Below are 13,244 nucleotides of genomic sequence, written 5' to 3' on the forward strand. Positions count from 1 at the left end.
ACTCATAAAATCAAAGAATAGAATGATAGTTGCCAGGCATTTGATGGGGGAGGTGAAAATGGAGTGTTGCTAATCAATGCACATGAAGTTTCAATTATGCATGATTAATAAGTTCTAGAAATTTGCTGTACAACATTGTGCCTAAGTTAATACTGTATTGTACACTTAAAAATTTATTAAGACGGTAAATCTCATGTTAAGTGTTCCTACCACAATAAAATAAAATTCAAACACACGAACAAAGAATCAACCCAAGACCTATGTAGGCCATGGAGTTAGGCCCTGTTGCAGGTAAAATCATCTTCCCCAAGGCAATGGTACTGCATGGGGCTTATTTCCTGCTGTGACTGAGTACACAGGTCCTCTTCTTGTCCTTTAAATCCAGCTTGAGTGGGACTCTGGTGTACTGGTTAGTGTGTGCCTATATGGTGGAAAGAGTCCTGAACAGAGTGGGTTCTGGTCCTATAACCACTAGGAGGGGTGGCTGAGAACACCACACCTACTCTGAGGAGGTGGTGTGAGGGCCGATGCGAGAACGGAGCTGCACTACACTGACAGCCACATAGCGCTGTGCAGAGACAAGGTGTATGAGGATCTCACTTGAGACTCAGAGGCATGGAGTGTTTCTGTTTCCTGTCGCTCCCTGATAGAGAGATTTGAAAAATACTCTTCACTTAAATAACTGAAAGAAATAACCTTCTTATTACGTTAACTCAGTGATTCTGAACTAGGGATGATTTTGTCCCCCAGGGGATATGGGCAATGTCTGCAGACATTTTGGTTTTCACAATCAGGAGATGCTATTAGCCTCTAGTGAGTAGAGTCTGTGGATGCTATTCCACATCCTACTATGCACAAGACAGCACCCTCCCCCCTCAAGAATTATCCAATCTAAAATCTCATTAGAGCTGAGGTGGAGAAACCCTGCGTTAAAGGGCAGGCAATTTGGGGCAGACCCATGTGGTCAGACCCACTCTACCAATTGAAGCTTTCCTTTCTAGATTGTTAAGCTCAGTCTCTTAAAGGTCTGGCCTCATAACTTTCCCAAACATTCTTGATTCCTCTCCTACTCTTATGGATCTGTGACTTATTTTTACAATTCTCAAAGTATTCCTAAATTCTGCTACCGTGTGCTGTTTGCTCCAAAATCCAGCTGAGCTTGCCTCCTTTCTCCACCCAGCCACTCTGCAGTCCTCAGGAGAGGCTCCAGCTTGAGCTCTCTTCTGCTCTTACAGTATGATTTGCTTCGATGTGTAACTCTGCCTGCCCTGTGGTAACCTCCTTGGCATTGCAGCTTATAGCTCATGATCAGCAAAAAATGAAAAGTATCAGCTGTGAATCCCATTTGCATGATGGGATTGGATAAGCACGCGCATTGCATTGTCTAACCCACTGTTTCTCTCTTTCTCTTTCTCCCTCCCCATCCCCTTGCCTGGAAATTTTATCACCTTTCACCATGAACTCCCACCCCCCGACCCTTCTCCTCCCCGTCCCCTCCACTTCCCACGCTTGCCGTGGTGACAACACGTACCTTTCCCCCCTGTTTACACGAGGCAGTTCTGACACTGTCTGCTCCCCCTGTAGTGCCAGGCTTCTGTTGCACAGTCGGAGTGGACTGGAAGTCTCTCACTACTCCGGCATGCCTCCCCCTCACCACCGACTACTTCCCTGACCGCCAGGGCCTGCAGAACGACTACACGGAGGGCTGTTACGACCTCCTCCCGGAAGCAGACATGGACAGGTTGGTGTCAGAGGAAAGGGTTTGCGGGCAGTTCGGGCATGGCCAGGGGTGCGTCGGAACACTGAATTTTCAAACCCATGCCCTCTTATATTGAGGAAGTTTCATGATGCAAAAACTGGTCATTTTTCTTTGCAGTTCTATTGACCTGTCTCCTTTGACTATTTCTCCTCATTGATCCTTTCTCATATTTCTATGGTGGTTGTTCTCATTTCTTTCCAAAGGTTACCCAGTTGGGCATCAAATTACCTGCCTTCCTTTTCCACCTCCCGAACTGATCTTTTCTCTGAAAACTGGTTTACAAACCGTTAGTTCTATGAACCACCATAGAATGGTTATGAGGGCTGGCCTGTGGGAGTGAAGCAAAGGACCGGATGGGACCGTGGACCTCGGGGGTCACTCTGCCCTGGGCTAAGCATATTCATGTGAGCAGTCATTTGTTTTTTCAGAAGGGATGAGGAGGGTGTGCAGATGACGGCCCAGCAGGTGTTTGAAGAATTCATTTGTCAGCGTCTCATGCAGGGCTATCAAATCATAGTGCAGCCGAAGGCACAGAAATCCAACCCTGTTGTCCCGCCCCCGCTGAGCAGCAGCCCCCTGTATAGCCGAGGTGAGTTCTTCTCCTTAGACTTACTTTTCTGCTCACTGTGCAAGTAGACTCTCCAGGTGGTAGGGAATAGATAAATTTAGGAATAATTGTTTCAACACAAGATTTTTCTTTCTAAATAAAGTCTCCACTAGGCACAAATTTATCTTAAAACTCTCTTTCATCTATAACTCCCTTTTTAAGGAAGAGAATATGACTAAGTTCAGAAATGTTACAGCCTGGCTTGGGCAACACCTTGGGGTAGCAGGCAGCTGAGCCATGACTGCAATGTCAAAGTACATAGTGAATATTCTAGACCCAGAAATCTGTACTTGTTTCTAACACAGTACCGGCCACACAGCAAGTTCTCAGATGTTACCTAAACCTGAAGTTTATGCTTTTTCTTTCTATTCTGGATTTATTTCTTGTTTGTCACTGACACTCAGTGACTTGAAGCAAGAATGGGCCCTCTGTGAGTGACAGGGGCTAATAAGTGACAGAAACTCAGTGAGGCCAATTGAGTTAGAGCCACGCTCTGGAGAGCTCTTCTAAAATAATTCAGGCAGAGAAAATTCAGTGTGGGGGTGCTTGGAATCAGAAAGCAGTGATCACTTCCTGGAACAGTCAGTCTTCTGCTTCCTCCCTGTAGCTAATGAGACCCCCTATTCCCTTAAGCACCCAGCTCAGAATCTCAGATCATCTTATGCTCCATTAAACCTCCTCTGGCCACACGATCAGAGAAGTGTGGTTTCGTTAGAGGGAGCTGAGTGGTCTTCTGGTCCAAGTCTTGTTTATGATGAAGCTTTGGATTCCCTCTGGATTTTCTTTGAAAACCCCTTATGGTATTTCTCACATGTTGCCTTCTTTTCATATTCTAGACTCTACTGAATCGTAACCTTTCTGAGTGCTAGGACTATTTTAGCTTCATTTTTTTATCCTCTACAATGGAAACCACTGTGCCTGGCATATAACAAACAATATGGGTTGATAAATACGTGAACTCAATCATTTGTTCATTCATTCAACAGTATTTTTGAACCTCCTGCTTTGTGGGGGATTTATAGCTCAGTGGGTAACATCACTCAAACTATGAAATATAATTCCGTGTTGTGATAAAGACTGTGAGGGAAAAATCAAGGGACTGTGAGAATATTTGATATGGGACCTGATCTCGTCCGAAGGGTCAAGGCTGGCTTCCTTGAGAAGGTGATGTTTGAGCTGAGACATGAAGTAAGTGCAGGACGCACTAGGATGAGAAGCAGGTTAGGGGTGGATGGCAGGGTTAGATAAGAAGAGCATGCCAGGCAGGGGGATTAGTATGTGCCAAGGCCCTGAAACAGGAGGCATAGGGACACTTTCTGGCCACCACAAAGCAGACCGGTATGGTGGAGCATAGGGAGTAAACCAGAGATGGGGCCAGAAATGTCAGGATACCCAGGCCTCCCTCACAGGACCATGTAAATAATTTTATTTTTTATCCCAAGAGCAGTGGAATGAACTCGCTTTTAGTGTCAGTGGTCCCATTTAAGCTGCCTGCTTGCTTTTCTCTGGAATAGCTGATCGATGTCCCTTAGAAGTCTGTCATTCCTCTAGCATCCAGTTCTTTTCTGGCTGATTCATGAGCCTCGTGTCATGGCTAGTACCCCGACTGAACCCTTTCTGGCTATTTTTCTCCTTTGGCAAATTTAATTGCTTTTATTTCTGTAGCAACAGAAATGGTACCGTTGTTATTATAATTACTGGAAAAGTAGGCTCCATAAGTGACCTATGCTACTCACCAATTGCAGATTTATTGAAAACTGATTGTGAGCAGGATGCTGTTCAGTAGTGAATAGAAGAGCATCAGCCCTGCCCCTGGAGTTGACAGTCTACTAGGGAGACAGATGTTAAACCAATAAACCACAAGGATGTATTTGATCACAGGTTGTGACGAGTGCCATGCAGCATAAAAACCGGGATAAGTGTGGTGTACCTAATTAGAAATGGGGTATAGGCACCGTGCTAGTAGGTGTTCATGAACATTATCCCATGACATTGTCTTCCTGACAACCCGCAGGGTGTTTGTTGCGTGAATGAAAGAATGCCAGGATTGGGACAAGCTCGCTGTCTAGCAGAAAGTGAGGCTCAGAGAGATTTGGTACCCAAGATCACACAGCTGGCGAATGAAAGCGCTTAACCCAGGGTCCTCTGAGTCAAAGCCAGGCATCTTTTATATGCAACCTGTCTGCCTCTCCCTAACCATCATCTGGGAAATTTCCAAATTCTCAGCCTCTGCCATCCTGTCTTCTTCTGACAGGGCCTCCCTCCATGGGACTGTCTCTCAGAGCTGAAAGAGGGGTCTGTTTCATTTCTAGATCACAGGAATTGTCTTGGCATGGCTGTTCATTGAGGCACTATTTTTACTCTTGAAAGCTTGTCGTTTTCTTATATCATTATTTTCCTCTTTTCAATGTTCTACTCAATTCAACTAATATATTTTCAATACCTACTGTGGGCATGGCACTTTATCAGGTGCTACAGAAAATTTGAAGACAAAGAAGATTTGAGTGCTGGCCTCCTGGAACTTTTAGTTTGTAAGGGTGTGAGACACGCACATGTGGAACTACAGACAGAGGAGAATTCAGACTGCAGATGGCGTCTGAGGGCTTTCTAGGGGAGGTGGCATTTGGTGCTGACCTTAAATGACCCATAGGCTTTTGATGGTGGTCCTGGAAGAGAACGCAGAGGAAGCAACCGGAACAGATGTTTGGAGAAATAAATGACAGCAAATAAATAAATAGTCCTTTAAGACTGAAGCATGGTGTAGCAGTGTGGGAATCATGGGAGCTCAGGCCAGAAAGCTGGGCTAGCTGCCACCCTGGGGTGAAGACCTCAAATTCCAAGGTGACAGCTAGTGCTTGAGTGGGATGGAGTTCCATTTTGCCTCATAGTCACCTCCCAGCCTGTTAATACCTCTAAAACTTTCCAGATCAGCATCAGGCTGTTCAGCTTGAGTGTGTCATCTAGCTGCTATCAGCAAGCAGCCCCAGCCTCTAATCTGCTGCTGGTTGGGTCAGTAACAGAAAAATCTGCCAACTTCACAACATTTCTTTTTTAAACCAAAGATAACGCTCTTCCATGAAACTGCCTCTCAAAAGTAAGTGTTGCTTTGTTTCTCCTTTTCTGAATCTATATGGAAGAGAAGCAACTGCCTGTTAACAGAATGACCTTCAACCAAATGGTGGAAATGATTTTTTTTTTTCTCTACTAGGCCTTGTGTCCCGAAATCGCCCTGAGGAGGAGGACCAGTACTGGCTGAGTATGGGCAGGACTTTTCACAAAGTGACACTGAAGGATAAGATGATCACAGTGACACGATACCTTCCCAAGTGAGTCCTTGGATGTTTAAGGTTTGGAGCTTCTGTCCTGAATTGTGTCCACATGCTGAGTTATGTCTGTCACACATAATTCAAACAGAAGAGGCTGGATGATTCTTCTTTCTTCTAGAATTGCTGTTTTGCTTTCTAGGGTCATTTTATGGTTATAGCTCCCATACTTCGAAAAGGAATTTGATTCAGTTTATAATGTTTAACCTGATTATTAACAAGCCAAGTAAAAATAAAGAATGTGAGGAGAGAAGAATGAGAAAGTTAAGATCTGAGAAATCTCCATTACCAGTCCCCGGGGATGAGTTGGCTGTTGTGGTTGAGAGTTGAATGCCAAGGATGATGCTAACTGTTTTGCGATGGAAAAGGTAGAGAGGAATTGGGAAAGACTCTCTTTTGGACTTCTGAACACGTGCTTTTATTTTTAGGTACCCTTACGAGTCTGCCCAAATCCACTACACCTACAGCCTCTGCCCTTCCCACTCAGACTCGGAGTTCGTGTCCTGCTGGGTAGAATTCTCCCATGAACGGCTGGAGGAGTACAAGTGGAATTACTTAGATCAGTACATCTGTTCCGCTGGCTCTGAGGACTTCAGGTCAGAGAGCATGCTTTGGCTTTCCATTATAGCTGCCTTGGGCAGATCCATGTATATATTTTTAATCTTCACCCAAGGACATATTTATTGATTTTAGAGAAGGGGGAGCGGAAGAAGAGAGGAAGAGAGAGAGAGAAACATCGATGTGAGAGAGAAATTATTGATCAGTTGCCTCCCGTATGCACCCCAACCAGGGATCAAACACGCAACCTTTTGGTGTACAGGACAACACTCCAGCCAAATAAGCCATCTGGCCAGGGCGGGTGTATCCATATTTTAACACTTTTGGCCTTTTCTGATTACAAAATGATGTCTGTTTTAGAAAAACATGGAAGAACAAAAGCATGTCTGCCTCGGGTTAGAAACTCAGTGGTGAGATGGGGGGTGGCGAGGTTGCACAGCAGCATGAAGGCACTTAGTGCCGCTGAAGTGTGCGGTTAAAGATCATTAAAGGGGTAAGCTTTGTTATGTATATTTTACTACATAAAAACAAACACTAAAAGCACTTGGTGGTGACGTGCTCTTTGCTGGAATGTCAGTGACGATCCTGTTCTTGACATTTCCCTGACTACTTGTGGTGTCTTGTTTCTGCCTTTTATGTGTGATTTGTGATTGTGATGACTAAAAGCCACAGCTTCACGGGGCCTGGGTTCATCTCTGGGATGTAAAGTAAATGCAGTCTCTGAGTTCTTTCTTCTGAGCTTGTGGGTTTGTTTTCGTTCTTTAAATATTCATTTTAAAATTACCATTGACATACAATGAGCGTGTGTTTTAAGTGAAGTCCTGAAATGTGGCACACCGTGGGGAGAGGGACCCTCACACACCCACTTCGGGGAGAGGGGTGAGATGGTATGTTCATCGGGAACGCTTTCGTTATCTACTTTTCCTCACCCCCTTTGCTCCCTTTGGTCCTCCACAGCTTAATTGAGTCTCTGAAGTTCTGGAGGACCCGCTTCCTGCTGCTGCCAGCCTGTGTCACTGCCACCAAGCGCATCACAGAGGGGGAGGCCCACTGTGACATCTACGGGGAGAGGCCCCGGGCAGATGAGGAGGAGTGGCAGCTCCTGGATGGCTTTATCCGCTTTGTGGAGGGCTTGAACCGGATCCGCAGGCGCCATCGCTCGGATCGCATGATGCGGGTGAGGGTTCCCTGGGCCCCTTGGGGACTGCGCTTGGTCTGGGATTCAAGAGCTGTCTCCTCCTATCTCAGGGACCTCTGACTGGCTGGTTGATTTACTCCAAACTGTCCAGCATTTATCTTAAATCCAGAACAGTGTGTTCTTCTCCAGGGCAGGGTGAGGAAGGTGGGGACTGGGTACAGACCGCCACTGGGCTGTGCTCCATGGCACAGGGTAACCTGAGGACACAGCTCCTTCGTGTGCTCCCCACACAAGACCCAGTGCTGAGCATAGCCGCTTATGTGATGTGATACTGGATTGCTGAGTAGAAACTCGCTGAAGAGGGTAATAGCAGCAGTATCACTTTTGTCACTTTTAGAGTTCCCAGCACCCTTGGGCATTCATTCATTCAACCACACGCTACCCAGAGAGGACACTGAGGGTCATGGGGGTTACGTGATATGTCTGAGGATGCCCAGCTCTGTGTGTGTGTGTGTGTGTAGATCTATGACTTTTATAAATGCACAGATTTCTGTAACCACCACCACTATTAGGATACGGAATAGTTTCCATCATTCAAAAAAATCTCCCTCATGCCACCCATTATAGCCACATTCTTCCCTCATCTCTAATCCCTGGCAGCCGCTGATTTGTTCTCCACCACTAGACTTTTGTCTTTTCCAAATGTCATAACGATGGAATTATACAATATGTAGCCTTTGAGGCTGCCTTCTTTCACTCAGCATCATGCCTCTGGGATTCGTCTGAAGTTGTCACTTATATCAGTAGTACATTTTTTTTCATTGCTGAGTAGAGCTCCATTGTGGAGCATGTTTTTATTTATTCGTTTGTTTGTTTTTAACCCCAAGTTCATTCTTCTTTAATGCACTCAGCTGCCTTCAGTACACAGCCTTGCTTATGGTTGTACACAGCATCATGTCCGGGAGAGCTTGTACAGTGGAAAGAACTTAGTTTTGAAGTCAGGTAACTGGCCTTTGAATTCCAGCTCCAATGGGATTTGGGATAAGTTGTTTAACTTCTCTGAGACTCAGTTTCTTCTGCTGTAAATTAGATATAACGTTATTTACTTCCTAGAGTTGTGATCAGAGTCACATGATATGTGTAAACTACCTCAAAAAGGCAGTTTGTTTTGAGTCAACAGGCATTTGGGAACTTCACTTTAAGTGAAAAGCAGTTTTCTGGCTTTTACTGAATACTGAGAACCCGTGTTCCTCAGTTAACTGGTCTCTCACAGCCTGACACATCACACATGTAGTAGCATGTGCTGGGGCGTGAGTGGTGTCCGCTGGGGGCGCTGCTCAGGCTGACGGCCCTGTCTCCTTTTCTCTGCTTTAGAAAGGGACCGCCATGAAAGGCTTACAGATGACTGGACCCATTTCCACACATTCCCTCGAGTCGGCCGGCCCCCCAGTTGGGAAGAAGGGAACCTCAGCTCTGTCTGCCCTGTTGGAGATGGAGGCCAGTCAGAAGTAAGTGCCTGGTTGGAGAGAGATTTGTCACCACCCCACAGACCCTGAGCGTTTTCAATGCCCCGCTGTTGTGATTGGAGTGAAATATGATTTCTATTTGCAAGGAGCCTATAATATACAAAAATACACTTACATGAGAAGACAGCTGGGTTAATACCTGGTAAGTATTGAATGACATGAAATAGGCCAGAACTTATAAACTTGCAATCTGGGCTTAATGTAAACTATAGATACATTTGATTTGGCTCACAGAGTGTTCTTGTTTTTGTTGTTTGTTTTTTAGTTTGTTTTATTTTTTTTAGTAGACTTTATTTTTTAGAGCAGTTTCAGGTTCAAAGCAAAATTGAGTAGAAGGTATGGAGATTTTCCGTACATATCCTGTCCCCACGTATATTTATCATCCCCTTTGAGCAGTTTCCCTCACCAGAGCGGGACATTTGTTAGAACTGATGAAGCTACATTGACACGTAACTCCCCAAAGCCCATAGTTCATTTATGTCAGGGTCCTCTCTTGGTGTTGTACATTCTGTGGGTTTAGACAAATTTATGACATGTAGTCACCATTACAGGGTAGTTTCTATGCCCTAAAAACAAAATATTTTTTAAATATTTGAGCCAATTTTTTTTAGTTTGGCGATTTCACATAAAAATATGGATTTTATATGAATTCTTATGTAAAAAATATTATACATAACAAGATGTATGGTTACATTTTGTAATATATAAAACAATATATTACAGATAATATAATACAAAATTATATTACAGATGGTATATAAAATGCAGTTTTGCTTGAGATGGTGGAGGCTCAGTGAACACTGGGTCCACAGTCATACTCGGCCCTCACGGGCTGGCGCATTAGAATGGACGTGTGCCTTCTGGTTTACTGTAAGACCAGTACGCCCTCTGTTCTTGGACTTGTTTGCACCCTCAGTCATGCTACCTGACCAACTTCTCTAGGCATTTGAGTGTGTGGCCCCTTTGTAAGCAATAAGTGCTCCACTAGGGTAACAGTAGGACCACATCTTGCTTGGGAGGACGGGGCAGCACCCCAGGAGGTAGGATTTAAATCAGCCTTGTAGAAAGGGAAGCATTTATGTAGAGGAAAAGTGGGACTTGGAGAAGAGGAGAAAACATTGCCATGAACAAGTGGGACCTGCTCTGGGGAGCGTTCCCCTCCCCCTTAATTCTCCCAGCTGGATCAGGTCTCCTGGCTGCTTCCCAGCATCCTGGGCCTACGTCCATCAGTATTCTTCTAAGGGCTGCACCTGGTTTCCTCATCTTCCCCCGACTTGTCTGTGTTCAGAGGGCAGAGGCTGTGTGCTGTGCCTGGCACATAGCAGGTGAACTATAGACATGAAGGATGGAGAAAGGGATGCTGAGGGTCCCTGTACAAGACATTAGAGGAGACTAGAGCTTGTTTGTCAGAAAGTTATGTGGGGTAAACATGAGGCACAGTGGGAGTAGCAGTCACAAAGACTGCGTGGGAAGTTGGATTTAGGCTGTCCTTGCGCATTCTCATAGCAAGAGAGATCCTTTGAAAGATTTTTTTTATTATAATGGAAAATTTCAAACGAATTTTAAAAAGGAGACAGACTAGGATAATAAATCCCTGTTTACCCATCACCCGGCTTTAATGATTATCATCTCCTGGCCGAGCTTGTCTCATTTATATCCCACTTGCTCTCATCTTCCTTTTTTATTTCTTATTAAATCCCAGACATAGCCCTTTGTGTATAATATTTCAGTATGTATCTCTGAAAGATAAGTATTCTTTAAAAAAAAATGATGCCATCATTTATCTAAAAAGTTACAGCAATTCCTTAACATCATGAAATACCCACTCAGTGTCTTTACCAGCAGTGCCGTCTTCAGAGATGAGCCCCACATATCGAAAGGCCCGGTGGGTGGACCCAGGAGGCAGAGACCCATTGGGAGGCTCTCACTAGTCCAGCAACAGACTACAGAGGCTGGATCCATGGTGATGATGGCATGGAAAGGAAGGGACCCAAGTGGAGAGGTGAAGAACATAGCGGGGTGACAGGGGTGCAAATGAGAGGAAGAGAGTTGGGACAGGTTGGGCTCATTACTAAGGGCACTCGGTCCTCTTCAGAAAATATCTTCATGTGCCCAAGGAAAGATCCTAGGACTCTGTCTGGGAGGTTCCCCCTATAACTAGTCATAGGCCTTTCCTGCTGGAAAAAAGAACAAGGAACATATGTTGCTGGGAAGGGTGTGAAGCTGGGGTGGGGGGGATCTTATTTTAATTTGTCAGTGAGTCATCATTTCATTTGCGCCCAGGAGCCTGTCTCTGCTCAGCCTGGAAGGGGAAGGATAGCTTGGGTGGTGGTGTCCCTGCGTGAGGGGCGAGACTGCTAACCCCAGAGCCAGAGGCAGGACAGAGAGACTGAGATTTATTCCCTGCCCTGGGTGACTGCGTTGGGAGACGCAGTACGCTTACTCAGTGCTGGAGGGAGAGCAGAGGGAGCAGACCTTTGTATAGTGTTTGCTCACACAACATTTTTTGTGTTCTTTTCTTTTTCTGCACCAAGCCAATCCAATTTTATTTTTTGTGAAAAACAGTAAGGAAAAGAACTATTTAAATGTCACCTGTAGTCCTGCCATCCTACCATAAGTGCTTATTTCTTTCACTTCCCTTCCAGCCTTTCTCTGTAGCATGTACATTCTGTCAGGCTCTCCTGGAAGGTCGCGGCGCCTGGAATCTTGGCCTTGTGCTGATTAACAGTGTGGTCGTGAAGGGTCTGAGCAGCAGGCACCAGTCAGCGGGCTTCGCTGCTCCTGTTAGATGAGGATGATCTGATGACAGCGGAGTCAGAGCAGAGAGACACCCCCATGGTAGTTGTTACTGCCTCTGGTGACCCCCTCACGGCAGAAGGCAGTGTGCCCATATGTACGTTCCATGTATGTACATGTACAATATGTATAACTGGTCATTTTGTGGTGGGCGCCTCTCCTGAGCCATTAAACAAGGAGCCTGCCTCCAAGGGCAAGGACAGGGTCTCTGAGTCCCTGATTCCTAGTCCATGGGTCAGCGCGGCAACTCAGTAAATGGAGAGGGACCCGTGCGTCAGGTGACATGTCTGAGGGGTAACCAAGACTTCCTGCCACTGCTCTCCCAGTCATGGCCTGCCGCTCAGCCTTCAGGAAGTCCAAGAGGATGTCACAGTGTGCGATTGCGTGTGAGGCTCAGAGGAAAACACACTGCGATGCGGGAGAGAGACAGTGGTGTAAGTGGAGAAGGGATCAGCCTTTATTCTGCTTTCTCTATATGAATTACACCACAGAGTAACCAAGTAATTGGTGTGGGGAAGTTTTTCTTTTTTCAATATTCCAGCTAATAGGTACAGAGGAATGATAGACTGTTACCATGTGTGGTCTCTAATGCACTAGTAGATCTAGCAGAGATCATCAGTGGCCACTAACATCACCAGCGAGAGTCTGCCAGACACTATGGGCCTCTGGACAGAAGTACACAACACACTTAGGAAGAATCCTTGCCCAAAATTGAATATAAATCTGCTCAAGCCTTTCAATATAATTTCTAGTTCTCAGGAAGTGCAGGGCACAGAGGAATATGATAAACAGTAAAGGGATATAATCCGCTCACCCAGACTATAAGTTTACAGGACAAATGAGCCATTTTCTTCAACAAATAAATTGCAGGGATAGGTGGGATAAAAGGGGATTTATAGCTTAAAGGTGACTTAAGAGACTCAACTTACTGCAATGTAAGGATCTGAGTTGAATCCTCTTTTGAACAAGCTGTGAAGAAATGTTTGGAGATAATTGGAGAAATATTTGATATTAGAAATTTAAAAAATGTTTTTTGAGGGTGGTGATGGAATTGTGGTTATGTTTTTTTTTTAAACTTATTTTCATTTAGACATACAGTATATACTGACTTATTTATGAATGAAATAATATCATGTGTGAGTTTTGCTTCAGAATAATTAAGGTAGATAGGTAGGGGTATAGATGAAACAAGACTGGCTGTAAATAAACAATTTGGGGATCTGGATAGATAGGGTTCAATTATACTATCCTCTTTACTTTTGTATATGTTTGAAATTTTTCCATAATAAAAACGTTTTAAAAGAGGGTATAACAGATACTGTGGAAACCGATTTTTAATCTCTTGTGTGAAATTACTTCGCCATAACAAGCATGTCAGAATTCCAGACCAGAGAAATGTCGCAGATTGGGGTCCCAGGGAAGCAGGCAGAGTTACGCATGTAGGATGTTTATAAAGGAAAGTCTTAGGCTCAGCACCTATGGGGCAGCGGGGGGAGAAGCAGGAGTGGGCAGAGGGAGAAGCCGAGAAGCTGGGAAA

The 13,244-nt window shown here is 44.9% G+C and overlaps 1 protein-coding gene across 1 annotated transcript in view; it reads left to right on the top strand.

Moving 5' to 3' along the window:
* DEPDC5 (DEP domain containing 5, GATOR1 subcomplex subunit) overlaps nt 1-13,244 on the top strand; it is a 97,027-nt gene that overhangs the window by 53,422 nt on the left and 30,361 nt on the right. The window contains exons 26-31 of the mRNA XM_090257828.1: nt 1,585-1,741; nt 2,188-2,348; nt 5,575-5,692; nt 6,118-6,285; nt 7,205-7,424; nt 8,760-8,893. Of these exons, the coding sequence (XP_090113954.1) occupies nt 1,585-1,741; nt 2,188-2,348; nt 5,575-5,692; nt 6,118-6,285; nt 7,205-7,424; nt 8,760-8,893 (958 nt within the window). The remainder of the gene's footprint in view (nt 1-1,584; nt 1,742-2,187; nt 2,349-5,574; nt 5,693-6,117; nt 6,286-7,204; nt 7,425-8,759; nt 8,894-13,244) is intronic.

This window comes from Furipterus horrens, unplaced genomic scaffold, assembly GCF_987537825.1.
Source record: "Furipterus horrens unplaced genomic scaffold, mFurHor1.1.pri manual_scaffold_11, whole genome shotgun sequence".
Lineage (NCBI taxonomy): Eukaryota > Metazoa > Chordata > Mammalia > Chiroptera > Furipteridae > Furipterus > Furipterus horrens.